General features: G+C 39.1%; 1 protein-coding gene across 2 annotated transcripts in view; it reads right to left on the bottom strand.

Annotated features, from left to right (window-relative positions):
* Window positions 1-16,730, bottom strand: part of sh3pxd2b (SH3 and PX domains 2B) — a 64,914-nt gene extending 48,184 nt beyond the window's left edge. For both annotated transcript variants that reach the window (XM_072661404.1, XM_072661405.1), the window contains exons 1-2: window positions 16,475-16,730; window positions 7,590-7,670 (exon numbers count right to left, since the gene is read on the bottom strand). In XM_072661404.1, the coding sequence (XP_072517505.1) occupies window positions 7,590-7,670; window positions 16,475-16,546 (153 nt within the window). In that variant the 5' untranslated portion in view covers window positions 16,547-16,730. The remainder of the gene's footprint in view (window positions 1-7,589; window positions 7,671-16,474) is intronic.
* Between the last annotated feature and the right edge of the window lie 457 nt (window positions 16,731-17,187).

Below are 17,187 nucleotides of genomic sequence, written 5' to 3'. Positions count from 1 at the left end.
GCAAATGATATATGCTTGCTTAAATCTGCCACAAGATGGCGCTGTGAAAGTGCTATTTCCGTGCCAGGTCTGTAGATTCTGAGCAGTTCTTTGATTTCCGTCACTACATAACTACATCAGCGGCTACTTCAGGACCAACCGGAGAAAGAAAGCCGCTGCAGATATCCACATGCAGGCCTTCTGGAGGAAGCTGGTGAAGCATGTAGGTTTCAGCTGGGTGCCAGGCTAGAAGCTTATCCTGGGAGATTCCTAGCTAAACCTAGCTAACCACACACCATGCTGACGGGACAGCGAAAGGACTCAGAGAGGGCAGCAACGCTATCCAGTGAATTTCCTGCATTTATACTGTCCGTTTCGAACAGTGTGGCTGCCCACATACTTCTATACGTGCTTTACGTTGGAATGGATGTTAAGCAATACACCCACAAGAGGGCAGTGCAGAGTCAAAGGCTTCTGACAACAACAAACAAGGCGACGGTGGAGAAGGTTGTGATGTGTCATTTAGCTGGCTTGTAGCTAACATACACTATATGGACAAAAGTATTGGGACACCTGCACATTCCACCTACAGGAGCTTTTTTATGACCTCCCATTCTAAACCCATAGGCTTAATATGGAGCTGGTCCCCCTTTGCTTTGCAGTTATTGAGTCAGCTGGAGGCTTTTCTGCACTATGAGAAAAGTCTGAGCTCAGCACTCGGCCCTGACCCCACTCTGTAGCTTTACGTGGTCGGACACTCAGTGGACGCTGAGCTGCTCTCTGTGAGCTGTTCCTCCTAAACTCTTCCACTGTTCAATAATAACACCACTCACAGCTGATGGAGGAAGATCTAGGAGGGAAGGTCTAAATTTCACCAGCTGACTTGTTGTTGTTGTTGGTGCAGCGGTGTCTCCTATTACATACAGAACCACGCTGGAGCTCAGTGAGCTCTTCAGAACCTCCCGTTCTTTCACTGATGTGTGGAAATAAGGCTGACTGCAGGGCTAGAGGCTTGATTTTATCCACCTGTGGCAATGGAGCTGATTAAGAGGTGTGTCCCAATACTTTTGTCCATATCTCCAGTGTATTAGGCTGTGCCTAGCGTTAGATCAGGACACTGTGGGCTGGTTTCTTCCTAGTCCTGGAGTGGATTGCAGTGCTGAATGCTGTGGAAACACTTGTACTGGTACTCGGTTCTTCAAGCAGTGGGTGACGTAACTGTGCTTAGAGCGTTCTCAAGCAGAAAGCAAGACAAACAGAAAACAACTGGAATGACCGTAAGTCCAGTCTGCTGTTGGGAAACTCCTTTTGAAGGCAACACCACATGAGTGGACGTGTTTGAGACGAGTGCTTCCTGCTGCTCCCTCGAAGGGAGCAGCAGGCTCCTGCTCCCTTATTTGCTGGCTCAGCACACGGCTCAGCAGGCCACTGCTGTTTTCCGGTTTCCGCTTTTTTGCTCAGAAAAGTAGGAAAAACAAACAAAACCGAGGAAAGCTAAAAGACACAGACACAGAAGACTCTCGTTTCAATCCTGACGCTGAGACTGCTAGCCAGCCCCTCTGAGAACTCTGCTCCAAAAGTCATAAACAAATACCCAAGACCCTGAGGCAGGAGGGAGTCGAGGAGAGGAAAGCCAGAGGTAACGGGGGGAAGATCAGGAGGTAAGTGGGAGGAGAGGTCACAACCCCTGGAGTCCGCAGCCCATCCCCACTCATCAGCAGCAGCTAAGCAGAGAGGAAAAGCCAGGATGACCCAAGATGCTAGCTTTTAGCTCAGAGATAAAAGAGCTCACATTCCAGTTCATCCAATCCAGAACAGCCAAGCTCCCTGTTACAGTACTGTGATTCAGTCTACTGTAAAAAGCTGCTGATCTGTGCAGTTAGTGTTTTTCAGATGATATTAGAATAAACACTAATAATAATAACACTCCTACAGAAAGTGGTGGTGGTGGTTCTCCCTCACTGTGTTCATCATTAGAACATCTCCAAAGTTCTCCTCTCTCATGGAGTCTAGTATTATTTAGAGTTCTCCTCAGATCAACACCTGGTTTGATGGTAAATCAGGGCTTAATGATGGTAAATCAGGTGAGCTGCTGCTGCTGCTGCTGCTGCTGATGGAGTTGAACACATCCTCCACACTGTGCTGGCTGGACTGGGGGGCGTCCAGGAGACATATGTCTGTCTGTCTGTCTGTCTGTCTATCTATCTGTCTGTCTGTATGTATGTTTGTCTGCCTAACTATATATCTATCTGTCTGTCTAACTATATATCTGTCTGTCTATCTATCTATCTGTCTGTATGTCTGTCTGTCTATCTGTATGTCTGTCTGCCTGTCTAACTATCTATCTATCTATCTATCTGTCTATCTGTCTGTCTGTCCAACTATATATGTATCTGTCTGTCTGTCTATCTATCTGTCTCTCTGTCTATCTGCCGGTCTGTCTATCTATCTATCTGTCTGTCTGTCTGTCTTTTAGTCTGCCTATCTATATATCTATCTATTCATCTATCTGTCTGTCTATCTGTCTGTCTGTCTGCCTGTCTAACTATATATCTATTTGTCTGTCTGCCTGTCTAACTATATATCTATATGTCTATCTGTCTGTCTGTCTGTCTATCTATCTATATATCTATCAATCAATCAATCAATCAATCAATCAATTGATCTGTCTGTCTGTCTGTCTATTTATCTGCCTGTTTATCTATCTATCTATCTGTCTGTCTGTCTGTCTGCGTGACTTTTCCGCATGAGCACATTGCGATAGAAATAGCGTGAGAAGTGACGTACTGTGCATTGTCTTGGTAGAGGATATGAACATATTCACACTTATGCAAAAGTTTGGACCTTTCTGAGTAAAGCAGTTTGATACTTTATAAGTACATGTATAATAATACGTATTATAAAATAAATAAATAAAGGTGCACATATTTGTAGTAGTGAACACACACACACTAGTGACCTAGGGGCAGTGAGCACACACACACACACCCAGAGCGGTGGGCAGCCAACTCCAGCGCCCGGGGAGCAAAGAGGGTGAAGGGCCTTGCTCAAGGGCCCCAACAGTGGCAGCCTGTTGAGACCGGGAATCGAACCCACAACCCTGTTATTGATATCCCGGCGCTCTAACCGCTGAGCCACCACTGCCCACTAATGTTCTATTATTATAATAATAGAACAATACCTGACTTTACTTCAAACACTCCCCTACCCCACAGGAACACCACAGGAAGTGACACACAGCAGACACTCACAAGTGACAAGAGTGTGTCTTTTTTACCCTCCTACACCTGATACCCGTGGACAGTGATACACCCTCTGCAGTCATGCAGCTGTGAACAACATGCAGCCTGAAATAAAGAGCTGTATTTATAGCTGCAGATTTCCTCTGCAGTGGCAGAACTTTAACGAATGATAAAGGTGAAGCTCAACTGTCTCTAGAGTAAGAAGCATGGCGTGAGCTATTGTGCCAAAGCCAAAGTTCTGAGCATCTACCCTACCCTACGTTTTGACTTCCAGAATACTGCCTCCTCTCAATACCGCCATCCTTCTCCAAACTAAAAGCATGTGCCTCTTTAATCAAAGCCAGAGGTGAACGTCTGTAGCTGCAAAAGTTCTATTTAGTTTTTTTCTGGAACGCGAAGCGATGACGGGGCACATCCTGTGTAGCGGACTTGCAGAGAAGTTAAGAAGCTGGCACACCTCAGAGCTGGGGCCGAATGTTTCTCTTAAGCCGTTTTACAGAATGCTCTGAGCGCTGGTGGTTTTCCATTGCACATGCTCTGAATGGTGAACTTTCAGCCGCAGCAGAACCATCTAGACACGGGGCGTCCTTAATGTAATACACCCTTACAAAATAAAGGAGCTACCAAGGGTTAGAAAGGATTCTTTGAGCGATGCCACATAAACAATGAGTGAACATAGAGTAATATATATATACTTTTCTAAGCATATCAAGGATGTCATCAGTGCTTAACCCCTTAAAAAGCCTATGGCCCACCTTAGTGTGTAATATGCCTTGGAGTGTTAAGGGGTTAAGGAACACTGATCATGCTGGTATCATCACCGACAGTGTAATTAGTCTGGTTTAACTGGATGAAATGCAGCATATTTATAAAAATATAATAATCACATATTAATAAGCAGAGTATTTGAATAGTAGTTTTTAAGAATTTGTCACTGCCAATGCATTTCTTCTGCGCAATTAATATTGTGTATCGTAAAAAATGTCTTTAAATATCGCGATGTAATATTTGTACCATATCGCCCAGCCCTATGTGAACACCACATCCTCCCATATCTATTAAAAACAGCTACTGTTTCATAGTTACTTTTTAAATAGTGAGTTTTTGGATATTTATATGCACAGGTTAATCAAAGAATTAACTATACAAAAAAATACAAATATTTTACTATCTTTTTGCCACTTTTATTAATCTGATGAATTTATTCTTTATCTGCTTTATCTGCTTCAAACAACACAAATATATTATTCTGAATTGATTATGTTTACATGCATGTATCAGACTTTTAGCCACTATTACTCTGTTTCGACTGAACTGATCATAAATAAGCATAAAGCAATTTATAAAAGCTAATATAGCCGTTTCAGTATCATGCTGATGCTCCTGCAGTTGATAGCTGCTACCACACTATGGTGGAGTATCTTTGGAGGGGCTGCTCGAGTTCAACCCGAGTATTACTCTACCGCCTCAGTCCACGTGCTTCTTACACTTCACTGTGCTTAAGCTTGTCAACAAATGCATGTGTACAGCTGTCCATGAGGGGGCGCTTGAAGCATGGTTTGTATTTACGGTGTAAACGTGGTGTAAATGTGGTGTAAACAAAAACATGCATTACACTCTCTAACAGTAGGGGGAGCCCTTAAGCAAAATGCTCAGATAATGCTGCCCAGAATAATAATAAAATAATACCACGACACTCAATGGCACCCTTCGATGTAATTTTTTTTTTTACATAGAATATTTTGCTTGCAGATTTTATTATGAAACCAAATGTTTAAACAACCAGTAAAACCAGTCATAAATATTTATTACCAATAAACAGTTATTGAATGGAACATTTAGTGCTTTCTGTTTCCCTGTGGTGTTTTTTTTTTTTTTTTTTTTGTGAAACCAAAAGTTTCAAGAGTTTCAGTATCTTGTTTAAAGGAAACTCACTGAAGTTTAGTAGCTTTTCACACAGAGACGTGAACCTGAATGTGAAATTGCTGAATAAGCATTTTCTGTTTCTACACTGGTGTTTCTTCACGGCCCTGAAATGTGAATTTAAACACCAGTTAAAAGCTGTTTGGTCGAGCTTAGAAAGATTATGCATCCCTACCTGCACGTGTTTCTGCATTGTGGCCATTTGTATTTTGTTTAGCTCTGAAACTTTTTCAATTGTGCAGAAAGAAATGTGCAGTAATTTCCCATTCAGGTTCACGTCTCAGTGTAAAAAAGTGCTAAACTTCAGAGTTTCCTTGCTAAAAGTTCTATTTAATAACAGTTTAATGGTAATAAATATTTTATAATATTTATAATATTATTATATTTCAAAAATGTTAAATGAAAAAAAAAAAAAAAAAAATGTAGGCTGTCAGTGAGCATCATGGTATCAGTGCTCTATATTGACGATACTGGTGTGTCAGTAAAGTGCCAGTAAACGCTCCTCTTTCAAGCTTATTACATCTTATTAAGGAGGAAATATAAAAAAGTACAACTTTATATTTAAATATCAGGATTTTAAGCCATCTATCAAGTCTTTGGTACTTGTATCGGCAGATACTTGCAAATCTGGTATCGGTATCAGAAAGGAAAAAGTGGTATCGGTGCATCCCTAGTATAATAAAAATTATTATACGTAATTATTATTATTACTATTATTCATTCCCATTTTCCCTCTCGCTCATCCCTTTTCACTTTCACTAGGTTCGTGCAGACGCATCATACAACCTGAAACTTGCATGTCCACATTTGAGGAGAACAGAAACCCCCAAATAGTTTCAAACGTTTGTTCGAGGCGGTCAGCAGATTGCTAATACGCTAACGGGCAGCTCCCACGATATCCACGGTTCCCAGTTTTGAACAAAACCCTGTCCAAGTACAGCTACCCTGAGATGATGAAACCCTCTGGGAACAAACTCAGGCCGGTTTACATGAGCTCTAGTGAAATTAGCATTATGCTAGCAATGTTAACACACAAATCTCAGCTATGTTATACCTCCAACTCAACTTTCTACCATATCCTCACGTTCTTTTAACCCTTTAAAGGGTTCTTCACATTTACACTCATCCACATCCACATCACAAAGTGTTACAGTCAGACCTGCCAGAGTCGTCAGACACATTCTGATACTGCTCAACATTCTCTGCCCTTCATGAAATCCTCTCAGAACTAACTCTCTCTTTTTACATTCTCCCTGTAAATGGCCACCCAGCCCGACCTGCTGGATGACCCGCTGAGGTCCCCTCTACCTGCGTCAGACCAGCTGCCACCTACCAGTCCGACCATCAGGCCCCCCACCCACCACCACCCATAGCAGACCAGTGGCTCACCCTCCTACCGCTGCTACCTGCCTACTGACCATGTTCAAACCTGGATGGACTCGTAACTATTAATATCACCACTATTAACTATCTGTTGTATCTGGTTTGGTAATTTTTATCATTAATGTTTAAATAGTTCTGATCAGAGGAGGACGGGTCGGGTCCCCCTTGTGAGTCTCGGTTCCTCCCAAGGTTTCTTCCTCCAGCTCTGAGGGAGGTTCTCCTTGCCACTGTGGCCGTTGGCTGCTCACTGGGGGTCTTTGATCCTTCATGTCTTACGTTATTTCTTTTTTGTCTCCGTCTTTTATTAATTACTAATTATGTAAAGCTGCTTTGTGACGACAACAGTTATAAAAACCTATACAAATAAATCTGACTTGACTTGACTTCTTCTTTGGCGTCGCTCAAAGAACCCACTGGAGGACCTTTCTGCAAAGTGCAAAGTTATGGCCGCTGGTTAATGGTTAATGGTTAATGGGTTAGCAGTAGCCTTCGCAGACTCCCCTGCAGTGTATACTCAGACGACCTCCTGCCTGCACTGCTCTGTTATCTCACACATTACAGAACTAGGTTATCGCCCAGGTATGTGGACACACAGCCAAGGGCTAAAGTCCAGCTGGATGCTTTTCAGGAATGTTTTTTTTTTCCTCCCAAATGTAAACATGGTCATTTTTCCAATCATATGTGAAAACGAAAGCGACTCAGATGGTGTCGCATTAAAAAGATCATCAAATTTAACATCCCGAATAACTCCATGCGTCTACGCATCGCAAAGACCAGTGATGACTTTCCCGCCTGCCCTATAAATCCGTCTGCGTAATGGCTGACATCTGAAATAAGCATTTCTGTGGTTATCTGTGAAATCCACATCCACAGCTCTCCAGACCCCATTAGTTCCTTTTCCAAATCTGCTAATACCAAATGAGGTTTCCAGCAGAGCGGCTACAGGAACGGCTACAGACAGTTTCCTTGGTAAGTAAGTAATATTGATTTGACTGTGCTGGCAGAGCCTAATAACTGTATCTACAGCTGAAAGGGGGGTGGATGAAACTGACGGAAACTCACCTGCAGGTCGAAGAATTTACTGTATCTCCTGAAAATGACCTCCGTGCTGCCATCAGACCAGGACACCTTAATGATGTAAACCTAAAAAGGCAATAAACAGAGAAAATGTGTCAGTTGGGCGTGATCAGTTCTTCAATCACTATTTAATGCATTAGCAGGAGAATTTAGAAAAATGAAAAGCACCAGCTGGTTGGTAGGCGTGGTTGTAGTGGGTAGCAACACTGTCCCCCATGCCATAGCATAGCACAGCACTCTACACCAATACGTAGAGTCCTTGGGTAAGACTCCTAACTCTACAGTCTCCTACCTGTGTTACCTGATGTAAGCCACTCTGGACAAGAGCGTCAGACAAATGCTTTGAAGTAAATGTAAATTAAGTGGGCGTGGCCCACCCGTGCATTGTATAGAGCTGTAACAGCATGTCCATTGCTTGTTTCCCACTGTACCAAACCAGGAGGCCCAAATTGTGGTGAGAACCGAAGCAGTTGTCTTGCACATTAATTCAGCCCCTTTTTAGTTGTACAGCACTTATATAAATATACCCACAAAGCAGCTTTTCAGAACACCAGGAGGCAGTACTGTGAGAAATCGAGACCCAAAGGGGTTCACATCTCCTCAGAGCCGCACCCCATTACGGTTGACCAGCTTTAACATATGTATGTATGATGGAGTTTTCTATAGGGGCAGTGGTGGCTCAGCAGTTAGAGCTTCAGGCTATTGATGACAAGGTTGTGGGTTCAATACCCAAACTCGCTGTTGTGCCCTTGAGCTGCCCACCGCTCTGGGCATGTGTGCTCACTGTGTGTATTTCACTGGTGTGTATGTATGTTTGTGTTCATGGCACGGATGGGTCAAAGACGGAGGCTAAATTCCATCTGTGTCACAAAGTCAAAAGTCACAAATGGTAAATATGGTTGTAAATAAATTGTACAAAAAATACTCACCTCCCACACTCTTAATCTGCTGATCCCTGAGTTAATTATTCAGTTTTTAATTTGAATGCCAGAACTATAGTGAATTATTTGGTAAGCGTTTGGTTCAGCACACCTAGTGGAGTCCAACACGGTTCTATTGTAGGGCCTATGAAACTGATGCTACACCGCGATGTGGTTTTGACAGTGGAGAACTGAAATCTGAGCTTTTATACAGGGTCTAAGGTGTTCAAGATAAAGGTGCTCCAACGCTTCTTTGAAGGAACCACAGAAAAAGCTGGTCATCACTGGTAAAGAACCTTTTCATCTTCAAACTTTTAAAAGGTTCTTGACACTAATCCGTCTCTATTACACAGTGCTTCTTCTATGCCACCCTTTGAAGGACCTTTATGCAAAGTGCCTAGACTTATGGCTGGTCATCTGTAACTGACTGACCAAATGTCATTACAGACAGTTTCCTCATGAAATTAGGGATGTGACTGGATTCGATAGTTCTTGGTACAGTTTGGCAGTTTGGGCTGTAGGTCTAATAAATCACACATTTATAGCTTATAACTGCCTGTAATGTTCAAATATTAACAAGTAAATTTAACAAAATCATAAAGTATACGCCAGCCTACTGTGATACGCCTTATGGTTTAAAGCTTTCTTTTAAATACCAGGTAATTATTAATTAATAAATTAATAAATACACATACACACATATATATACAAATATACATGTATATACAAATATATATATAATATATATATATATAATATATAACAATAACATATCAATCTAATAGTTGTCCAATGAAAAACATGTATACGCAAGTAAAATTATAGTTTCAATTTTGAGCATTTCTATTGGTCCATTTATCCAGAATAATTCACATAGTGTACAAATACATTGATTTTCTGTGTATGTGTATATATATAAATGTTGTATATATGGGGTGTATAAATATATATATTTAAAAAAATGTTTTTTTTTTTTACATTTGATGCGAACACAAGGTCAAAGTCATTTAAGCGTGATCTTAGTGAGGTGACCGCATCACAGATCAGGCAGCATATTTCCAACCTCCTCCAACACCACAATTACAGTATGCTAATGTAGGATACTGATATATCCATGAGGCTAATCTCTAACAGACATTAGCTGCCAATCTAAATATTAATAACACCGTCTCGCCAGTGTCTGGGTGTGACCATGGAGAAAAGGATATTTTCAGTCTTGCAGTTGCTAGTAAGTCAGCAACTGTCAGCAAGTCAGTCAGGATGACCTGAGCGATAAAGTTATGCTTTAAATGGAGCTTCATTAACTTAATGCCAGATCATTTTGGGAGCTGCACCACATTAAACCTTCTGTTTTCTTCAGATTCTAAGATCATTCCCAAGAGGAACGTTGGGTATAGCAGGGGTCACTGTCTGTTCTTTGTGCACAGCATACTGCTCAGTGTCCAGTGTCCACATATTGACAGGGTTAAACTGGGATTCTCCTCCAAACACACTGGGGAGTCCACCGCGCTTCACTCCAAAATCTGCTGGCTCGGAAAAAGTTTGGCAAGAAACTTTATTAAACTTGGATGAAGTCTGTGCGGCCTTCACTCTCACAGGCTGCCCGTTCTGTCATCCAGTCCAGAGAGAGAATTACAAGGATTGGGACCTGAAGGCAGCCCCAATGGACGTTTTACTTACCCCTAATTCTCACACATACATGATATTTACAAATACAAAAAAGAGTCGCTGGCTTTCGATAAATCTAGTGAGATATTACAGTGGATGGTGGGAGTATAGCTCTTTGACTTCACAACAATTTGATTACAATGATGAAAGAATGATTCAGTGAATCTAAAAATGTAATTACTGAGACATATTTAAATGTTTTAGTTTGAAAGACTACAAAAAGACATTTCTCAATGATTTGATTCAATTTCGGTATAAAACACATTTGACTGGATTTTTTTAATATATATATCACATATCACATATATATATATATATATATATATATATATATATATATATAAATAAAAGAATAACACAATATTATATATAAAATATATAGAATAATATATTGTGTATATATAATATATGCACAAAATGTAAATGTTTCATCCAGTTTAATTTGTATATTAAATATATATATATATATATATTTGTGTATATATATATATATATATATATATATATATATTTTTTAATATATACACAAAAATGTATATTTGTTTTTTCTTGTGTTTTGTTTCCTTTTTTGCACTTTTCAAACCTCAGGATTTGATTCAATTGTGGTATTAAACACAGAATATACTAATTTGACTGGAAAGATATTCTAAGATAAGTTCTCTACTATTCTTTTCATTTAGAAAGTTAAAGCTTTTCTAAGGAAACTTTTTGTGGTGTTTTACGAAGTCGTTTGGAACGCAGTCATTAATGCTGTATTTTACAGCTTATCATAAACAACTTTTTTTATTTGCCATTATTCTGTTAAATCTGAGCAAAATTGAGGAAAATCTGAATCAAACTATGTGTTCAAAAATGGGGGGGGAGGCCAAGAGGACACCGGGTGGAAACAGCCAACAGGAAACAGAAAGGAAACAGCCAACAGGAAACAAACCCTGTTGGGAAAAGACGAGAACTGTGGCGTGATGTCGGAAATCATTTAATTTTCTAATTTAGAAACTAACCGCACTTTTATTTCAACTATTAATTCAACTATTTAACCTGATTATTGTAGAGGCTGAGAGTCTTAGGCCAGCGTGAGGACATCCTAAGATTTAAGAACGTATTTTTAAGAATACAAATTATACTTTTTTATTATATTTTATTATTATTGATTGTAATTTTTTTCTTAAATAAAAAGTTAAGAACATAATTGAGAAAATTATTTTAAAACATTTTGAATGAATAACAATTTCTCCAAAATGTATTACTTAAGTATGAAAACCACTTCTGTGAATCCGGTCCCTAGTGTGCAAACATCTGTCTCTATTACATCCAACCACAAGACGTTGCACGACTGGGCCTGAGATGGTGTAATGCTTTGTTCTGCACTGATTGAAAACAGCCCTAACGTCATCTGGAAGTCTCTGACTGCACAGAAATACAGAAGTGGAATCCGAAAAGAACGTCATTAGCACACTAGTGGAGTTTAGTCGGCCTGTCTCGGTCAAATGAGGTCATATGAGGAGAGCAATGTTCACTTCCACCAAGAAACGGAAACCCGGAAAACCAACATCCTCTCATCCTTGAACTCATTACGTCAATAGCAGCTAAATCCAGACCACAGAAATCCCTGTTAACCAATATTAATACTCACTTAGGTTCATATTAAAGAGGCCATGTTATCATACAGATTTTTTTTCCATTAATTAAAAAAAGCATTATATTAATTTCTTCAGCTATTTCTGAACGTTTAAAGCCTCCATATTCAGTATATTCAGTGATTTATACCGAGATTCAATCAAAACATGCAATTTTAGAAAATTGAAAAATGTAAATATTTGTCTTGGCAAGATGGCAAAAATACTAGATCACCATACTGTGAGATGTTTTAACAAAGTACAGTATATATAACAATATTTTGCTTATATATAACAAATACATTTTATTTAAAAAACTGCTATTACACTTGTTCCTATTCCAAATTAAGATTTTGAGATTTTCTGAATCTCAAGAACGTCAAGAACGTCCGTCCTCCTGATCCCAGCCTCCTGAACCTACGCTTACTATTCAGCATTGTCATCTATCTGCTGATACCCACTCCTCCTGCACATTATTCAGTCCTCATTCTTTATAACTGCACTGCCTTTCATCTCCGTTTGGTTCAAATGCATAATTTGATATATATATATTTTATATTTTTTTTATATTTGTAACATTTATTCTGTTATTGTCATTATTATAATTATTGTATTGTATTACAGTGCTGTATTGCGCAATTGCTACTGGATGCTAAATTTCCTTCGGGATCAATAAAGTATCTATTTCTCTATCTAGCTATGAGGATTTGCATGTGAAGGGATGTAACATGGTTATTATTATTATTATTATTATGGTCACATACACACACACGCACTTCAAATTTGAAAGACCTTCCCTTCACTTTCACCCGACAGCACGGCTCAGTAATAATGCTCAATACTGTTTCCAACAACAGCAACAATTCACACACAAACGTTCATATTACAGATGCCATACTTTTCCCCACTTTACTATTACTAATCTATTCTGATTGGCTGCCCTATATTGTGCCGTGTTTATTATATATAAATATATTTAATTATATATATAAAAAAGAAATATATATATAAACAAAAATGTAAATGTTTATATATCATCCAGTTTTATTTGTATATTAAATATATATTTACATTTATATTTAAATATGTGTGTGTATATATATATATATATATATATATATATATATACACATTTATATATGTATATATAACTTTATATATATACAAAAATCATATTTGTTTATGTATATTTGACGGTGTTATTAATATTTAGATTGGCAGCTAATGTCTGTTAGAGATTAGCCTCATGGATATATCAGTATCCTACATTAGCATACTGTAATTGTGGTTATATGCTAATAGCTTGATTTTTATTTATTATTTATTTTTTAAATCTCAGGATTTGATTAAATTATGGTATAAAACACAAAATATACTCATTTGACTGGAAGTAAAAAAGATCATTTGTGCAGCCACCTTCAGTTTGACGTAACCCAATGCATTTTATTTACACCCCTGTGGCTGGATTTACTGAAGCTTTCCTCTGAGGAAACATATGAAGAATCAATATTGGTCTTCATAGTTCTAAGATAGGAATAATAACTATAATAATAAGCTCTCTATTGTTCTTGTTCTTAAAGCAGTGCAGACTGAAACACTCCTTATGACTTCAGTCTGAATAGGCCACAAAAAAGACTTGTTTGTATGTATAGACTAGGGGGCATGGATGGAAATCTGTACGTTTTACAACAAATTTAATGTAATTTAATTGTAAACGGTGGAGAAAATGATGTTAAACTGTTAATTATTAAACTGTTATTGGCTGATTGTCTCATTTTTGAACTGTGTGATGTCACACAGTTGGGAAAAGTCCTTTTAAAGGAATAGGAATTCATTTATTGCTTAAAATCAATGGAAGCAAATGGGCTTCAAATATCGTTACGCGAACTGCAGCATGCTTATGGATTCCCAATACCTTCTATTCAGTGTTAAGCAGGTTAGCGTGTTCTAGGGTCTGGGTTCTCTAAATTTAATCAGTTCTATTCCGTTAAAAATGCATGTTTGTAGCTAAAATTTGATTCTTGAGCTTTTGTTTTAATGTTAACCCTCCAAAAACCCTCCAGTCACATTTGTGTATTCAGCACTTTTGTGAAATTTGAGATTTTGAGTGTCACTAAGCCTTAAAATCTTACCTTTTACCTTCCGCCCTCCGTATCCCAGCCTCCTGAACCTACGCTAACTATGAGGATTTGCATCTGAAGGGACGTAACATGGTTATTATTGAATATTGAATTCTGAAAGACCTTCCCTTCCCTTTCACCCGACAGCACAGCCCGATAATCACACTCAGTGCTCTCTCCAACCACAGCAACAGTTCACACACAAAAGCAAGTACCCCCCCTCCACCCCCTCGAAGATCTGCGGTTATGACATGAGGGAACAGAGGAATCCAAAAGCCTCACTAGCGGCTCCTCACAATGATCTCAGCTGTTTTAAGGAGAGGCTGGAAGGGCCACATGTTAATCTGGCCACTGCTGATGTCCATAAAACACTGGGCTCGGAGCTGGACCCAACAGGCCAACAGGCAGCATGGCTGCAAAACTGCTGGGAGCTTTTTTTTCCATGGCCTTGAGAGGAATGGCAGGCAGGGTGTGGTATGCAGGAGTATGGGCCAGAAGAAAATCAGCAATTTATGAAAATGTGCTGTCAGGGACATCCCTGCATTCCTCAAACTGAAGACGGCTAAGGGTTTTTGCCTCATTATTATTATATATTTATATTACATTAAATTATATTATTAGGCTCTTATATTACAGCACAAAACCTTTTAGTATTGAATAGATCTGAATATTACTGAAATATCACCTTTTTAAAAGGCTTATATTGAATACTGTTTGTACTTAAAGAATAAAGTACTTAAAGAATATCGACCAACTGTATATTTTATTAAAAGTGCATAATTAGTCATGTCTAATTGGACAGAGTGCAGCAAATTTGGAATAGGAACAAGTGTAATAGCAGTTTTTTAAATAAAATCTATTTGTTATATATAAGCAAAATATTGTTATATATACTGTACTTTGTTAAAACATCTCACAGTATGGTGATCTAGTATTTTTGCCATCTTGCCAAGACAAATATTTACATTTTTCAATTTTCTAAAATTCAATTTTACATTGAATATGATAGTTGTTCTCCAAAATAAATCAGAATTGGAATTACAGAGGAACTATTCAAATAGAAATGATTCTAAATATAGAATCTAGAATTTTTCTAGATTATTAATACTAATACAAAATCATACAATATCTATTTTCTTAATAGTCATAGAGTCCCGCAGCTGCTTAGAGGTTCCCCTGGCTGCTGACAGGGGTGCGCAATATAGTACAAAAATATTATATCGCGATATTTAAAGAGAATTTCACGATATAGGATATTTATAATATAGGTATAAAATATAAAATATATAAATATAGGTATAACATATATAAATATAGGTATAACATTTTAATAGTAAAACAAAATTTAAAATAATAATAAATATAATTTTTTTGTATATCTTTCTACATTGACTTCCACTGAAAATGAATATGTTTTTTGTAAAATTTGCTTATTGCCATATTAAAGCACTGTGTCGTATAAAGTGCATTAAAACAGCTGTCAATCAGACTGCTTTTAATACTGCAAGAAAACCAATAAGATCATTTTAATTATGCATTATTATAATCAAGCAAAGCCGCCAATTCCTCAAGACAACATTTCCCTGATTGAATTTAAGTGTTTAATTGATTAACTGTCCCAGAAAAACAACTGACCAGCCAAATGTCTAATTACTCTGGCCCCCAGAAGTGAAGCCCTCCTGTCTGGACCCCATACTAACCCCAATTTCCTGTCTAACTGAATGTGCTGTACTGCAGGGCTGAAAACATCTACAAGACGTGTCCTGTCCTTTTTTAAATACCCATTGTAGTGTTAGTATTGTCACCCTACGGTCCCACATGGGACAGTGAGACCACGTCCCCCCACACCCGTCCTCACTCCTACACACAACACTAAACACACAATGCCTACACATTTACACACACGCTGCTGACGGCCACCCGTTAGTGCCACATTTACAGCCAGGGTGGGTTGTATATATGGGTTCATTACACATTTTAGGCCCACAATGGCACTTTGTCCCTCATGCTGCGAACAAAGAAAACTTTTGGAGGACTCCTGGACGAGAAATGGAGGCAGAAAGTTTTCCATCACTGTAAAACTTGCTGTTTTTGGGAGCAGGCCGGTAAAGCTCTCCATAAGTATGCCAGGAGCAGTAGAGGTTAAGTTATGCCCAGGCTTCTGTAAAGTGGGCCTAAAAATGAAGGACTTTTGCTGAATCTGTGAATCTGCCTTGTTTTGCCAGATGCAGATTTTATCAACACTGGCCAAATGTTTTGGGACACTGATATAACAGTGAAACAGACCTCGAAAGTGGCTGAAAAAAAAGGTTACATTTAATAATTTCAACATTTTAGGCTACAAAAGCCCACTTTTACAGTCCAGTCCCCTCTAGGTCAGTGTAACCTGATCCTCCCCTCTTTGTTCAAGTAAGCCCAGCTGAAAATCTCCCCCCCCCCCCAAAAAAAAAAAAAAACAAACTTGTGAAAACAAGCCAGAAAGTAAAGAAGTGTCATTTTTTAATTGGAAATATGAAGAAAAGCATCTGAAAAAAATAAAAACTCACATAATGCTTGCTGGGGTTTCTCCTCTTCTGCACATCCTGAACTGTTACGTCTTGAACAGTCCTTCGTGGCATGGTGCCTTTCTTCTCTTCTCTCCCCGAGGAAAGTTCCCACTAAACACGGCAGGGCTGGAGGGAGGAAAGGCCTCGGAGCTGACTGAGCTGCTTGTGCTAGATTAGTTTATGGCATCTGTTAGAGGCAGGGACTGGCTGCTGAAATAGTCCACGTAGTGTTTCCTGCGAGCGAGAGGGCTTTCTGCTGCTCCCCTGTTTACTGCTACTGCTGCCAGCCTGTCTGTCCCCACCCACTTTTCTCCACAGGGCCCGCCCCACTGCGCCGCCACTGGCTGGAAATCGCACCCCTAGCGCTGCGAAGGAACTGTTAGCCAATCCCAGCGAAGGAGGGCGGGGCTTTCCGGAAAACAGGTGGGGGAAAAAAAACTGAAGGCCTCAGCCGCTCCCAGACCCGTTTCCATTAGAGGCTCCTTTATTAATGCAAGGCCTTAAAGGGACAGGGCAGCAGAAATAACAGGGAGAAAGGACATACAGACTGTGGGTGTAGTTCAAAAAAAGGTTTTTAACATTTAAGCTGATTGATCAGATGATTGATTAAAGGAAAGTTTATTGGACACGTACACAGTCATACACGGTACAGCCAGTAGTGAAATACCTTTACCGCTGTCGGACAACATAGAAGACAAGATAGAAATATTAAA

Source organism: Salminus brasiliensis, chromosome 18, assembly GCF_030463535.1.
Source record: "Salminus brasiliensis chromosome 18, fSalBra1.hap2, whole genome shotgun sequence".
In the NCBI taxonomy this organism is placed as follows: Eukaryota; Metazoa; Chordata; class Actinopteri; order Characiformes; family Bryconidae; genus Salminus; species Salminus brasiliensis.
The sequence above is the reverse complement of the archived record's forward strand: the minus strand, read 5'-3'. Positions and strand labels throughout refer to the sequence as shown.